The sequence below is a fragment of the Suncus etruscus genome, chromosome 1 (assembly GCF_024139225.1).
Source record: "Suncus etruscus isolate mSunEtr1 chromosome 1, mSunEtr1.pri.cur, whole genome shotgun sequence".
Classification (NCBI taxonomy): Eukaryota; Metazoa; Chordata; class Mammalia; order Eulipotyphla; family Soricidae; genus Suncus; species Suncus etruscus.
The window spans coordinates 174,591,828-174,608,684 of record NC_064848.1 but is presented as its reverse complement, the minus strand read 5'-3'; the positions used below and the strand labels follow the sequence as shown (position 1 = coordinate 174,608,684).

At 40.0% G+C, this 16,857-nt stretch overlaps 1 protein-coding gene across 1 annotated transcript in view; it reads right to left on the bottom strand.

Moving 5' to 3' along the window:
• Positions 1 to 1,485: 1,485 nt before the first annotated feature.
• The window catches only part of TRIM37 (tripartite motif containing 37), a 79,735-nt gene continuing 64,363 nt past the window's right edge, over positions 1,486 to 16,857 (bottom strand). The window contains exons 22-24 of the mRNA XM_049772772.1: positions 13,257 to 13,375; positions 4,302 to 4,415; positions 1,486 to 1,664 (exon numbers count right to left, since the gene is read on the bottom strand). Of these exons, the coding sequence (XP_049628729.1) occupies positions 1,582 to 1,664; positions 4,302 to 4,415; positions 13,257 to 13,375 (316 nt within the window). The 3' untranslated portion in view covers positions 1,486 to 1,581. The remainder of the gene's footprint in view (positions 1,665 to 4,301; positions 4,416 to 13,256; positions 13,376 to 16,857) is intronic.

Sequence of the window (16,857 nt, the reverse complement as noted above, 5' to 3'; positions counted from 1 at the left end):
TGTGGTTCCCCCAAGCCTGCCAGGACGAATTTCTGGGCGTAGAGCCAGGAGGGACCCCAGAGCGCTGCCGGGTGTGACCCCCCCCCCAAAAAAATACAACTATATATAAATAAATGATTATGAATACAGCTGCAACTAACAGAAACATCAAGTTAAAAAACACTTGATATTTTAACTACCTAATAACCATATCAATATGTTAGTCAACAAATGCTAAGTTTATGCTTCTAAATTATAGTACATAAAGATTTTCAAATAACTTTCAAGCAAAAGAGCATATATATATATATATATATATATTATAGAGATTATTAGGAAGTCTAACTTCACAATGGATTTAATTGGTCTTAGTTCAACAACCTCTTTATACATAGGCACTGAGCAGGGAAAACAGGGCCCCACTTTTAATAAACTGCAGAGGCAGAATATTTTCTCAAGTTCATTTTATTAACAAAATGTGCAAACTATTTTGAACAAAAGGAAACCGTAAATCACAACATTCAGCAAGACATTAGATGTGGAAACATAACCTAAAGTCATTAAATAAAATATAAGGAGTTGAGATGTCTGTCTCTCATGTATATTCATGTTTTCTTCAATAGTCTGTCAACTTTATAATTTTCACAAACAAAAAAAGTATAGTGGCTCAAACACAAATACAACAAAACACAATGACAAAGTTTGGCGATTACTCTGGGGCAACTGAAGTAAACCTTATACCACAGGTCCATTAGTCACTGCAAAATTCGTAGAAATCTTTAAATATATCAACAGTGAAGTCAACATCTGACTATTGAAAATAAAGGAGGGTTTTTGGTTGTTAATACATTTATAGCACTGTAGTACAGTAGGAGGCAGGAAACACGTAAGTCATTTAAAATGATATTACATGTGTTCCAAAGACTATGAACTGGTCCACATTAATCTAATTCACGTAAATTACAACTGTCAGAGTCACACAAAAGAAAGACTATGTGCCACTAATCAGTGTCTGCAACTTGAACAAGAAAACCTTAGTCAGTCAGCAAACCCTAAAGAGAAGAATCGACCGAAGAGATTCGGCCTCACATTACTTCAGTTACCTTACGTGGTACAGAGTCGACTCCTAAGTGTTCTGTACACTAATATATAAGCATCAATGAAGTGCTAGATTGGTATGATTAAAAACCCAAAATATATCATTTAAATACAACTGAATGTTTAGTTAAGGACAGCAGAGTACCTATGCTGAGCAAATTACTGAAAGCATGCACTGTCTCTAGGAACATTTTCTGGCAACATCTGTCCTGTTCTAGTAGATAAAACTGTTTTTTTGGTGAATATACTAATTTACTCAATTAGCTGAGAACTATACTTATTTCATTACATGACACAAGATTCTCCTCACACCATTTGTCTTTCCTATATAGGAATGTTATATATTGGGGTTGTACTACTTTCTAATAGCTACTTTTGGACAATCATTACCACAGTAGAAGATGTTGAAAAAGATTAGGCCAAATCTGACTATTTGTTGACAGATTTGGGCCAACAAATTTCAGGGTCCAGGTAGTTAGCAAGTCAGTTCTTGTGATCTCAAAATTACCTTCCACTGTTTTCATCAGTAGTGAAGCTGAGATCTTCAGGGCCTATTTGTTCACCACCAGAAAAACTGGAATGTGTATCTAAGGTGAAAAAAAAGTGGACATTTTAGTGGATTTATAACACTTGGCTTATAAGTTCTTGGTTTACATCTAATGGTGCTCAGGAATCACTCCTAATGGGCACAGGGAAACATATAGGATGCTGGGATCAAACCCAGGTCAGCCATGTACAAGGCAAGCACCTTACCCACTGTACTATCGCTCCAGTTCTGAAAGTGGACATTTTAAAAGTAGTATTTTCTTTCCCATGTCTTTAATAGTCTAACCAATTTAAGTAATAAGGATATTCTATATGCTAGGTTGTGGGAAAAAAAAAATCTCCTTAAGAGAATCTGTGAAGTGAAGGAATAAAGTAAAATAAAGAAAAAAAAATCCAGAAAGTAGGTACTAGATAACCACACTCTGATGATGAAAGAACTGCCTGCCTCATTCTGTCCTCCTGGGGACACTGTGGGTAGCCGGGGGAGGGAAGAGAAACAGATGGCTTGTTTATAAAGTACACTCTAAAGACTGACTTTGTAACAAAAATGGTTTCGAAACTGCACTTTCAAATATAAGCACAAAAACCTAATCAACACACAAATTAAGTTACCTAAAACTGAGCTTTTAAGAGCAAAGAAATTTACTAAAGTTTTTTACTACTTGAATCATCAACTATGTTTAAATCTCTGTTTAAAAAAAGGAAACTAGAATGAGTCTTGGAAACATAAAATAAAATGGAAAACTGACAATTAGCATATACTACCAGAGTAGTCAACACAAGAAATTGGGCAAAGAAACGTTTCTATTGAGGTCTCTGAATTCAGAACATGTGATAGATGTTAACTGAACATATCTATATGTTCACAATAAAAATATACAAAATCATTATGCTGACTATGTAAAGCAACACAAAAATACAAATGGTGGATTTGTGTGGTATATTTTTCCCCCCTTGGACTTTTTCTACAAGATGGAATAAAATAATTCCTGGATTGGTGAGATAGTTAAGCACATAAGGCACTCTCCTGGCACATGGCTAACCTAAGTTTGATCCCTGGCATCCCATATGGTCCTCTCTGAGTAATGCCAAAAGTGATTCCTGAGTGTAGAGCCAGAAGCAACCCCTTAGCACGTCAGGTGTGGCCCCGACACAAACAAACAAAAATCCTGATCATTTCTGGGGTTGGCACGTGGCCAACAAAAATCCAATCTCTGACACTCCCAATGGTTCCTCGAGCCTTGACAGGAGTTATCCCTGAGCACAGAGAAAGGAGTAAGCCCTGAACACTGCTGTGTATGATTCTCCCAAACAAACAAAACCTGGTAATTCTTAATTTGCACACACATATACATATACATAATTGGCATTTAAGAAAGGCTGTTTTAAAAAATTACCCTTTATACTATACTATACTCTGAAAAGAAAATACTAATGATCTTAAACTTCCCCTGGAGTTGACTTTTTGTGGGGAAAGAGAGCAAGCCACATTGGTGGTACTCTGGGGCACACTCCTGGCTCTGCAATCAGGTACTACTCCTAGCTGTGCTTGGGTGACCATCTGGGATGTGAGAGATTGAACCTGTTAGACAGCATGCAAGGCAAACACCCTACCGCTGTACTGCAACTCTCGCCCCCAACAACCATTTTCTATAAAGGAACAAGAAATATTCAGGTACTATAAGGCCATAAAAGGTCCCTATAGAAAATTCTTAAGGTTTCTGACAGGCTTTTTTTTTTTTTTTTGGTTTTTGGGCCACACCCGGCAATGCTCAGGGGTTACTCCTGGCTGTCTGCTCAGAAATAGCTCCTGGCAGGCATGGGGGATCATATGGGACACCGGGATTTGAACCAACCACCTTTAGTCCTGAATCGGCTGCTTGCAAGGCAAACGCCGCTGTGCTATCTCTCCCAGCCCTGACAGACTTTTTTTTTCTCACTTAAAAACTCCTTTCAGTATAAAAGTTATTAGATCTCATGACAGACAAAAGTGGGTGTTGATCCTGTCCCATCCATTAGCTGTAGCCATGTATTTTCTACCAATTTTTCTGTGTAATGTAGTTCATCCCATAGAACATTTTCTCACAAACATTAATAATCAAAAAAAGAAAAAGGGCTGGAGGGACCAGAGTGATAGCACAGTGGTAGGCCGTTTGCCTTGCACAAGGCCGACCTGGGATGAACCCAGGTTCAATTTCCATATAGTCCCCATAGCCTGCCAGAAGCAATTTTTTTTCTTCTTTTTTTTTTGGGGGGGGGGGGTCACACTCAGTGACGCTCAGGGATTACTCCTGGCTATGCGCTCAGAAATCGCCCTTGGCTTGGGGGAACATATGGGAAGCCAGGGAATTGAACTGAGGTGTCCTAGGATAGGGTATGCAAGGCAAAGACCCCAGCCAGGAGCGATTTCTGAGCGCAGAATCAGGAGTAAACCCTGAGTGCCACAAGGCACTTGCCTTCACTCTGCAAACCTGGGTTAGATCCCAGCACCCCATATGGTCTCCCGAGCACTACCAAGAGTGATCTCTGAGCACAGGACCATGAATAAAGCCAGAGCACTGCTGGGTGCAGCCCCAAAACAAAATAAAACAGTAGAAGCAGAAATCAAGGTAAAAGCTGTAGCAGTAACCAAAGGGATGGTTTTATTCATCTCGGTGAAATGACACTGTTTATTGTACCTTCATCTGGTGGCTGTGCCATGAAAGTGTCCTTAAACCCGCTCATGCTGGTGGTGTGCTCTTCCTGCTCTTCATTTTCAGTGTCACATTCAATATCACTATCGCTGCTCATTCCTGGCAGAAAAGGTAAGAACACAGTTCTGAAAAGAAACCACTGGAAGTAGAAAAAATAGGAAATTTCCTTACCTACTAAATGAAGATTTCTATTAAATTCACATTAAATATCAAGATTAATATAAGGTACAAATAAAACGAACACCACACACAACCTCAGCACTCATTCAGAATAGTGCTTTCTTTTAACTCTCAAAGATTAAAATTGTTTTGTTCACAGTACCTGGAAATTTTAATTTAAAACTAGTAACAATTTAATGACACCAAGGAAAATTCTCAAAGCAAAAACAATGATCTTTTTTTTCTGGACTCAGAAGATAACAGAAGCTATTTAAATCTTGAGTGTGTTATAATTTCTAGCTAAAATATGTATCATAGAAGTATATTATGCAAATACATATAAACTTATATTTTGTATATATGTGAAAAAATTACAATACTAGCAATTTATTACTATCTAATTTGGGCTTCTAATTTTGTTTTTAGGTCTAAAATTGATTTTTTTTCCTTGCCATTCAGGGGTTATTCCTGGCTCTGTACTCAGAATTACTCAAGAAGGCTCATAGGACTATATGGAATGCCGGGGATCAAACTCTAGGCAAGGCAAATTCCCTATCTGCTGTGCTATTACTCTAGTTCCCTGTCAACTGATCTAAAAATTGTACATAAAATATTTCTATTTCAACAAGATATTGATTGATAAGATCTGAAAGCCTACCTATACAAATCCTCATAAATCACTTGATAAAATATAAAAAAAAAATTATTTTTTGTTTGTTTCCAGGTAACATCGAATGGTGCTTAGGAGTTATTCTTGACTCTACAGTCAGGAATCACTCCTGGTAGGTTCAAGGGACTATATGGGATAACAATTGAATCTGTGTGCATGGCAAGCACCTACCAGCTTTAATACCTTTCTAATTTAAAATTTAGATCCCTAGATTTAGTTATTTAATACCCTAGGATTTAAAGTTATTTAAAGCCAAATTTATTTATTTTAATCTTTATTTAAATACCATGATTCCAAGCATGATTGTTGTTGGGTTTCAGTCATAAACAGAACACCCCCCCACCAGTGCCACATTCCCACAAATGCCCTCCCTAACCCCTCCCCTGTCTATATTCGAAACAGGCATTCTACTTCTCTCACTCATTAAGACTGTTGAGGCCAGAGAGATAGCATGGAGGTAGGGCATTTGCCTTGCATGCAGAAGGACTGATTCGAATCCCGACATCCCATTTGGTTTCCCGAGCCTGCCAGGAGCGATTTCTAGTGCAGAGCCAGAAATAACCCCTGAGCCCTGCTGAGTGTGACCCAAAAACAAAACAAAACAAAAAGATTGTCATGATAGATGTTAGTGTAGTTATTCCCTAACTGCACTCACCATCCTTTGTGGTGAGCTTCATATTGTGAGCGGGTCCTTCTGGCCCTTAACTCTATTGTCTCTGGGCATTATTCCAATGTTTTAATTTTTTCTTAAAACTCATAGATGAGTGGCTGGAGCGGGGTGCAGTGGTAGAGCATTTGCCTTGCATGCAGCTAACCTAGAACAAACCGTGTTTCAATCCCCCGACATCCCATATGGTCTCCCAAGCAAGGAGTAATTTCTGAGCACAGAGCCAGGAGCAATGCCTGAGCGTCACCAGGTGTGGCCCAGAAACAAACAAAAAAGCCAACACCCATAGATGAGTGAGACTATTCTGTGTCTCTCTCCCTCTTGACTTATTTCACTCAACACAATAGATTCCATGTACATCCATGTATAGGAAAATTCCATGACTTCATCTCTCCTGATGGCTGCATAATATTCGATTGTGTATATGCACCACTATTTCTTTAGCCATTAATCTGTTGAAGGGCATATTGGTTGTTTCCAGAGTCTGGCTATTGTTTTTTTTTGCTTTGTTTTGTTTTGGCCACTCCCGGCTGTGCTCAGGGGTTACTCCTGGCTGTCTGCTCAGAAATAGCTCCTGGCAGGCACGGGGGACCATATGGGACACCGGGATTCGAACCAACCACCTTTGGTCCTGGATTGGCTGCTTGCAAGGCAAACGCCTCTGTGCTATCACTCCGGGCCCAAGTCTGGCTATTGTAAATAGTACTACAATGAATATGGGTGCGAGGAAGGGAGTTTTGAATTGTTCTTTTGTGTTCCTAGGGTATATCCCTAGGAGTGGTATAGCTGGATCATATGGGAGCTCAATTTTCAGTCTTTTGAGCAATCTCCATATTGTTTTCTATAAAGGCTGGATGGACTAGAACAACATTCCCACCAGTAGTGAATAGGAGTTCCTTTCTCTCCACATTCCCACCAGCATTGATTGTTCTTGTTTTTTGTGATATGTGCCAGTCTCTGTGGCATGAGATGGTAACTCACTGTTTTGATTTGCATCTCCCTGATGATTAGTGATGTAGATAGAGCTTTTTTTCATGTGTCTTTTGGCCATCTGTATTTTCTTTAAGGAAGTGTCTGTTCATTTCTTCTTCCCATTTTTTGATGGGATGTTTTTTTCTTGTTAAGTTGTCAGTACCTTGTTTATTTTTGATATTAGCCCCTTATATGATAGGTATTGGGTGAATAGTTTTTCCCATTCTGTGGGTAGCTTTTGTACCCTAGGCACTATTTCTTTTAGGTGTAGAAGCTTCTCAGATTAATATATTCCCATCTTTTTATCTCTGCTTCCACTTATTTGGAAAGTGCTGTTTCCTTCTTGAAGATGCCTTTAGTCGCAATGTCATGGAGTGTTTTACCTATGTGTTGTTCTGTATACCTTATGATTTCAGGCCTGATATCAAGGTCTTTAATCCATTTGGATTTGACCTTTGTGCACAGTGTCAGATGGGGGTCTGAGTTCGCATTTTTGCAAGTGGTAAAGCTGAGTTTAAAATAAAAATACAAGTGCCAGAATAACAAAGAGATAAGGAAAATTAGTGGGATTAATGCTCTGGCTGCACTGGAAAGCTGATAGGACGGTGTTTCAACATTCTCTTGAAGGTATTTCCCCTGTCCTACCCTTTCTTGTGATGTCCAAGGATCTTGGATGTATACACTGGAGATCATATGCTTGTGATGTCTGGGATACTACTTGGGCATGTGCTGGAGCTCAAACTCACAGCCTCAAGCCAGCAAAGTGATATACTCTGATCCCTGGATCCAAAACCAATATATATATATTGGTTTTGGGGCCACACCCGGCAGTGCTCAGGGATTACTCCTGGCTATCTGCTCAGAAATAGCTCCTGGCAGGCACAGGGGACCATATGGGACGCCGGGATTCGAACCAATCACCTTAGGTCCTGGGTCAGCTCCTTGCAAGGCAAACACCGCTGTGCTATCTCTCCGGCCCCCCAAATCACATTTTAAATGACCTAGATAAATTAGAAAATTCCTTCAAAGAACAGAAAAATATATAAATTAGAAAATTCCTTCAAAGAACAGAAAAATATCAACAAACATGAAAGCTGAGGTAACTGACATTAAGGTGACCTAATGAAAGACTTGATTTAAAACAGATATGGAAATGTTTGCAAATGCTCTTGCAAAAATAAAACCTCTTTGGTAACAAACTTTTACAATCTAGTAAAATAAGAATTCTCACAGGATAAAAAATAAATTCTTACAGGTGGAAAAATATAAGTTCCACACAAAATTTACAAATCAAGATAGCTTGCAGAAATACAAATGTAAGATCATGAATTATTCATAAGATAAAAACCTGCAAGAATTCTGTTAAACTTGGAAATGGAAAGATTTTTCTTATTAAATGTTATTTATTTGGGGGCAACCTCATCAAGTAGTGCTTAGGAACTACTCCCAGCTCTGTACTATAGCATTGCTCCTGGCAGTGCTCAGGCAACCATGTGGTGCTAGGGACCATATTCCTACATGCGAAGTATGCACTCAGTCCACTGTGCTGGCTTTTTGGCCCAAATTTTGTTTTTTGTTTTCAGAATAAGGCCCAGAAACATGGTTAAGTGGTAGAGTGCCTCCCTTGCATGCATGCATGCATGAGACCCTGAATTTGATCTCTGGAGCCACAAGTCTGATCCCCAGCATACCACAACTTAGTGTGTGAGCAACCAAGAGAACAAGCAATGTGAAAGAGACTACTGACATGACAACAAAAACAAAGCCCAACAAACTTACCAGAAATAAAAAATATAGTTATTAAGACAAAATATTAAAAAGGGGCTGGAGAAATAGTACAGAGGCAGGACACTTGCCTTACATACGACTGACCAGGTTTGATCCCTGGCAACACATATGGTCCCACAAGTACACTTAGGAGTAATCCCTGAGCATAGAGCCAGGAGTAAGCCTTGAGCACAGCTGGGTATGCCTCCTCACACACAAAAAAAGGGGAAGGAAAGAAAAGAAAAGAAACTATCAAGGGGGAGATGTCCACAAATGCACTAGCCATGTTCACACTGAGTCAGCTCCATAGACTCACTTTTTTCTCGAAAGAGATATAAACTAAGCTTTGAAAAATCATGATTACACCAGCCACACAGCAGAAAACAGACAATCTCAGGAGGAGAGGGTGGACCAAGCCCCCACTGTGCCAAAGCCACTCTTGCTGCATCCATCACTTAGAATCACCATTTTGCTTTTGATTCTGTCTCACCACTCCTCTATGAGGACACCACCAAACTTCAGGTAGGCATTACATTTGGGCTATCACCAGGACTTTTGGAGTGAGTGTGGGCACCTCTCCTCCCTTCTTCTAGGAGGACTAAAGGTTGAGAACAACTTCTAAAAGCTGTAGCATCAGTAACAGTGCTTTGAATTTCTGAACAACTTCATTTGTTTGATCTTGTCATCCCTATAGGAACACACCAGCTAAATCCTCTGCCACTGTATTATTGACTTCACTGGAGATACAATAATTTTCACAAATGGGCTTGCTACTGCACTTCTTTTTCTTTTTAATTTTTTCTTTCTATTCTTTTTAACATAACTTTGATCTCACTTATTTGGAAACAAATGTATAGTTGACTAACTATATGATGCATTTTCTTTTTTTGTTTTTGTTTTTTGGGTCACACCCGGCAGCGTACAGAGGTTACTCCTGGCTCTACGCTCCAAAATCACTCCTGGCAGGCTCGTGGATCATATGGGATGCCGGGATTCGAACCACCGTCCTTCTGCATGCAAGGCGAACACCTTACCTCCCTGCTATCTCTCAGGCCCCATGATGCATTTCTTTAAATAAAACATATATGTAGATATACATGCACAAAAAGAAATTAGCAGGGGGAAAATAATACAATTAAGTTACTTGAAAAGATCATTAACACTGGCACATTTCTAGGCCAATGGGAGTATACAAAAATAGTGTGTTCATATCAAGAAGAGGGCAGTATGCAAGATTCTACAACATAATAGAAAATCATGAGTGGATTATCAACTCATGCATGTTTGAGTCACTGAGTTAAGAGGCATCCCAAAAGAACAGAGTGATATTGGAATAAGTATATAAACACTTGTGCTCACAAAATGAAGAAAACATCCATGTATAGGTAAATTTCATGACTTCATTTTTCCTAACAGCTATATATATTCCATTGTAAAGATGTTCCAGTTTCTTTAGCCAACATCTGTTGTTGGGCACCTGGGTTGTTCCAATTCTAGCCATTGTAAATAGCACTGCAATGAACAAAGGCATGCAGAGGGCATTTTTGTATTGCGTTTATGTGTTCCTAGGGTATACCTCTAGAAGTGGTACTGCTGAATCATACAAGAGCTCAATTTCCATTTTTTTGAGGAATATCCATATTGTTTTCAGAAAGGTTGGGCTACACAGCATTCCCACGAGCAGTGGATGCAAGTTCCTTTCTCCCCATATCCCTGATCATATCACAGCACTGATAGTTCTTATTCTTTATGACGTGTGCCAGTCCCTGTGGCATGAGATATCTTATTGTTGCTTTGATTTACATCTCCTTTATTAGTGTGTGGAACATTTTTTCATGGAACTTTTGGTCATCTGTATTTCTTTTTTTTTTTTTTTGGTTTTTCGGTCCACACCCGTTTGATGCTCAGGGGTTACTCCTGGCTAAACGCTCAGAAATCGCCCCTGGCTTGGAGGGATCATATGGGACGCCAGGGGATTGAACCGCACTCGCGATCTTTCCTTGGCTAGTGCTTGCAAGGCAGACACCTTACCTCTAGTGCCACCTCGCCGGCCCCTCATCTGTATTTCTTCTTGGAGAAAATGTCTATTTCTTCTCCCCACTTTTTGATGGGGTTAAAAGTTTTTTTCTTGTTAAGTTCTGTCAGTATCTTGTATATCTGAGATATTCTCCCTTATCAGATGGGTACTGGTGACTTAAATTTTCAGAAACGCATCTACAGTATTATTTATCCCATAAATATATATGACATAGTAAGTCAAATGTATGGACGTTTCTGAAATCCTGAAGTTCAACAAAGAAACTTCTTAATGCTCTAAAGCAGGGGTCTCAAACTCAATTTACCTAGGGGCCGCAGGAGGCAAAGTCGGGGTGATCCTTGAGTGCAAAGTCAGTTGGGGGGTGTGACCCAAACAACTAAAACAAAACAAAACAAAAAAAGATACCCCTAGGGCAGGGCCACAAAATGTTGTATGGAGGGCTGCGAGTTTGAGACCCCTGCAAAGAGTAACAACTTTTCACAGACCAAATTCAGCTGCTGCCATGAGGAGCAAACTCCACCTTGTGGCTTTTCATGGAACTGTAGGTGCAACACAAACCACTGACTGGAGTCAAATTCCAGGCACAGAGGTCAGAGTAATAGTAGAAGATAGGGTATTATATTATCTTTTAGGTTAAAAGTTAAAGTAAAGGAGTCCAAGTTATCGCTCATTCTAAATGAAATAAGCCTGCTTCTTACCCTAGAGTTTCTTTTATACTCTTAAATTCCATTCTCTACATACAGCTAAAATATGAAATTTAATTTTAACGTCTTTCTTCTTGCTCAGGTCCCATTCGAAGGATATAATTCAAAGAACCCAAAATCTAGTTAGGAGATTCTTCATATTACCATTCTTTGCACTTGGATGCCATCTGTCTGATAGTCCTCACCTCCCTAACTCCTAACTTATTCCTTTAATGATCTTTCCAAGAGTAAACTAGGCTAGGGAAGGGATAATTAAGAATGCTGCTGAGTTCAAAAAACCTGAAAATGTCACCACCCACACACCCTCTCAGAGTTGCCAAAAGTAAATAGATGCTGGCACTTGTATGTATGCTTTTAGTTCAATTCATCAACCATTGTAATTCAAATGCGTACAGAGGTGGAGGTGGCAATTTCAATGAGAAATTTAAAAAAACAAAGCAAAATAAAAAAACAAAAAATTAAAGATCAGGTCAGAGCTATAGTGCAGTAGGTAGGCTCAATCCTTGGCACTCCATATGGTCCCAAGTCTGCCAGAATTCCTGAGCGTAGAGACAAGAGTGCCTGAGAATCTCCAGATGTGGCCCCAAAACAAGTAAATAAACTAAAAAAGAAAGGTAACATGGGCTATTTGCTCCTTTGGATAAGCCCATATCCTCACTAGAACACAGTATCTCCCCCCCCCATCACATTTCTCTATTCTCTCTATAAAATTATATTGTTTCATTAAAATAAAAATGTCATGTTATTTTGCAAGTATAGAAAACACACATAAGGGAAATACACATAAGCATCATTAGTCAAAGGGTTTTCTAAGCTTGGGGCCAGAGCGATAACACAGTGATAACACAGTGGTAGGGCATTTGCTTTGCACATGGCTGATCCAGGACAGACCTGGGTACGAAACCCAGTGTCCCATATGGTCCCTCAGAAGCAATTTCTGAGCTTATAGCCAGATATTTACTGGGTGTGGCCCAAAAACCAAGCCCCTCCAAAAATAAAGTTTTCTAAGTTGTTCAATAAAGAATAATAAACCCGGAAGAACATACAGAACTTCTAGACATGTAACGAAATGATTTTATATAGTTGAAATAAGATTATCATAAAAGGCTTTTTTTAATGGTTAAAACTTGAAATATAGCTACAACTGCAATATAGAAACAATGAGTCAGAGGCTAAAGTCATAGTACAGCAGGTAGCATATGGCTGACCAGATACAATCCCGGCATACTATATAGTCCCCCTCAGCCCATCTGGAGTGATTCCTTAGTTCAGAGCCAGGAATAAGCCCCTAAGCACCACTGGGTAGAACCCAAAGAGAAAAACAAAAACCCAATGAGCAAGACTGACTTTAAAAGATAATACTTAGGGGCCAGAGCAATAGCACAGCAGCAGGGCATTTGCCTTTCACATGGCTGACCCTGGATGAACCCGGGTTTGATCCCTGGCATTCCACATGGTCCTGAGCCTGCCAGGAGTGATTTCTGAGCACAGAGCCAGGAGTAACCCGAGTGCTGCTGGGTATGGCCCCCAAACCAAAATAAATAAATCTTTATTAAAAAAGACAATACTTAATATTTATGTTTAATACTTATTTAATACTTGTGTTTCTAATTAGTTGTCTGAAGCATTTTGCACCACTCTCCATACCTAATCTGTCTTTGCATATCCAGCTAAACTGTGCTGGGCATGTAGGTAGGTAGTATAATACTTGTTCAGTAAGCACACAAACTATCTGACACACACTCTCACCAAATGCCCCTTCTTATAGGACATGTCCTTTTATGTAGTTATTTATCCACTTTACTGCCCTCTGCTTACTAAATCTAACTCTGCAGTACAATGAATCCTGTATTCAGATCAAGCACTTCACATAACCTTGTTTCAATAACCTCTCCAAAACTTACAATATCACCACTAAAAAATAGTATTGTCTTCTGCCTAATTATAATTTTTCATTTCTTACCTTCCTCAGGGGCAGCTGCAGCTCCTTCAGGTAGTACAGGCTGCAATTCTCCAGTTTCAGAATTATTTTCCAAATCAGTCATTTGCAGTCCTTCCAGATGACCTCCTTTACCATTAGTCCTCAAAGAGGAAGAAAACAACCTGATTTTTTAATATAGAAAGTAATTTTAATACATACTTATTATATATAAAGTGATTAATAGGGGCCAGAGAGATAGCACAGCGGTGGGGCGTTTGTCTTGCATACGGCCAACCCAGGAGGGACCTGGTTCGATTCCTGGCATCCCATATGGGCCCCCAGCCTGGCAGGGGTGATTTCTGAGTGCGGAGCCAGGAATAACCCCTGAGCACGGCTGGGTGTGGCCCCAAAAAACAATCAATCAATCAAGTTAAAAAAAAAAAGTGATTAGGGGCCGGTAAGGTGGCACTAGAGGTAAGGTGTTTGCCTTGCAAGCGCTAGCCAAGTGAAGATCGCGACTGCGGTTCGATCCCCTGGCGTCCCATATGGTCCCCCACGCCAGGGGCAATTTCTGAGTGCTTAGCCAGGAGTAACCCCTGAGCATCAAACGGGTGTGGCCCAAAAAACCAAAAAAAAAAAAAAAGTTAATAATAATTTATATGTATTTTTTCCTTGTCCTGAAACGAAGTATCAAACCTTATAGGGTGCATAGCACTAGAGTTTTGTTTGGTTTAGTGTGGGGGACTGTCATGTGGAGCTGAAGATTCAGCTCAGGGAATTGTATTGGACCTCTCATGTTTCTTTTTTTAAATAGTCATTATAAGATTCACAATGAAAGGTGACTCTTTCACCTTTCATTCACAATAAAAGTGGACTAAGGCTGGAGAGGTAGCACAGCGGTAGGGCATTTGCCTTGCACACAGCCAACCCAGGACAGAGGATGGTTCGAATTCCGGCATCCCATATGGTCCCCCGTGCCTGCCAGGAGCGATTTCTGAGCACAGAGCCAGGAGTAACCCCTGAGCGCTGTCGGGTGTGACCCAAAAACCAAAAAAAAAAAAAAAGTGGACTGTATTAAATTCAGTATCTTTTTTTGGGGGGGAGGTGGCACACCTAGTGACACTCAGAGATTACTCCTGGCTCAGCATTCAGAAATCGCTCCTGGCTTAGGTACCATATGGGACACTGGGGATCAAACGAAAGTCCATCCTGGATTGCTGCATGCAAGGCAAACGCCCTACTGCTGTGTTCTCTCCAGCTCCTAAATTTAGTATCTTGATTTAGATGTTGTACTATAGTTTATAATATCTTTAGAAATTTCTGGGTAATGTACACAAAGTTTTTTTCTTTTATTGGCTCATGAGTTTCAGTAAAAACTTGAATATTTAGGGGCCGGAGAGATTCCATGGAGGTAGGGCGTTTGTCTTGCATGCAGGTCAGTGGTTTGAAACCCGGCATCCCATATGGTCCCCAGAGCCTGCCAGGAGCAATTTCTGAGCATAGAGCCAGGAGTAACCCCTGGGCGCTGCCGGGTATGACCCAAAAACAAAACAAAAAAACCTTGAATATTTAAATCACTAGAGAACTAGGGATGTAGCTCAGTGACAGATCAGGTATTATGAAGCCCTGAATTCAACCCCCAATACCCTTTACCCATACCCACTCATACCCACTCCAAATTAAAATCTAAAAAGTCATCAAAACTAACGTGGTCTTACTAATATAAAAAAATGCTTACAGACATGTTATTGACTACAAAAATAAGGTACTCCTTTAATAAAAAGCTATAGTCACAGTGATTAATTTGCATAAAAACAGAAGATAGCATAAAATTATGCAAGAATATGTGTGGGTAGATATTTGGAAATCTTCACATATGGGAGGTTTAAATGTCTAACTTCCACTTAATGGTTGTATTTCCATTTTTGAATCACTTTGAATTTTTTGCTTATACCATTTTAAATGGGCAAGTGGAAAAAAACAAGCTGAAAAATAATGAGTCAAGATGATGCTACAATAAGGGTCAGAGGAATACTACTCAGCTGCAGAGAAAATATCATGCAATTTGCTGCTATGTAGATTTGGAGCTTATGAGGTTGAGGGAAGTTAAGAGGGAGAGGGACAAACACAGATGATAGTTCTCATATGTAGGACAATAACAAACATAACAAGGGAATAATGAATGCCTAAAGGCAGAGCAGAAACTAAGAATTGGTCCTAGTAAAGAGCTTATCATAATAGGGTAAGGAGGAAGGGAGAGGGGCGGAGACAGTACTGGGGGACATTGGGATACTGGGAAGAAAGCGGACACTCTGGTGGAGGATATGGTACTAGAATAATTTATATAAGAAACCCTATCATTTTTTTGGGGGGGCTAAGGTCTCTTTAATGTCTCTGCTCTCTAGAGAAAGGGGCGGAGCAACCAGCCCTAGGGACACACTGGCTGCTGGGTCTTAAGCTTCTGGTAAACCTGGCTCTGGTCTCCAGGGAGAAACCCTACCATTCAAAGTATATACATGTGGGCTGGAGAGATAGCATGGAGGTAAGTAGAAGGTCATTGGTTCGAATCCCAGCATCCCATATGGTCCCCCGAGCCTGTCAGGATGATTTCTGAGTGTGGAGCCAGGAGTAACCCCTGAGCACTGCTGGATGTGACCCAAAAACCAAAAAAAAAAAAAAAAAAAAGTATATACATGTATAAACCATGATGTCTACATAAAACCTAAAAATAAACTATCAACATTTTATTACTTAAAAAGTCAGAGGGGGGCCGGAGAGATAGCATGGAGGTAAGGCATTTGCCTTGCATGCAGGACAGTGATTCAAATCTCGGCATCCCATTTGGGCCCTCAAGCCTGCCAGGAGCAATTTCTGAGCATAGAGCCAGGAGTAACTCCTGAGCACTGCTAGATGTGAGCCCCCCCCACCCCCAAATGTAGAGGGTAAAATCTGTAGACCTCTGTAAAGGAATTTCATCTGCTTAAGTCTGTTTAGGAGCTAGAGATATAGGGTTAAGAGGCTTGTTCGACATGTAGACAACTCTGGTTCAGTTCTCAGCACTGCATATGTCCTCCAAGCATTGCTCTGAGTAACCCTCTAGCACCCGAGTCAGTAAACCCTGTAGAGGTACATGAAAAAAAAAAAACAATAAAGTCTGACATCATGCATTTAATCTTTATAATTAAAGGCAGATATAACTATCTCCATAACATGGGGCCAGAGCGATAGTAGAGTGGGTAATGTGCCTTGACACAACCAGCCCAGGTTTGATGCCCAGCATCCCATATGAGCCTGCCAGGAGTAATTTCTGAGTGTCAATGGGCGTGGACATCAAAACAAAAAAAAAAATTCAAACAAAACTATCTCCAAAATAATTCAAAAGACAGTTGCAATTTTAACTTAAAAGAAATGTGAATAAAATTAGGCAAGGGAAAAACATTCAATGATCATAATTCCTCAGTTGAAATAGAATAAAAAACCAAAACCAACAACACCTGTCCTTTTAGATTTGGTAATTATCCAGATCTTAGAATTGGACAGAATTTAGGGTCATAGAAGGCAAACCATATATGTATATGTATATGCTCTGCATATAGGCTGCCTGGGTTCACTGAGCATTGAACCAGAGGCCCTCTCACCCCAG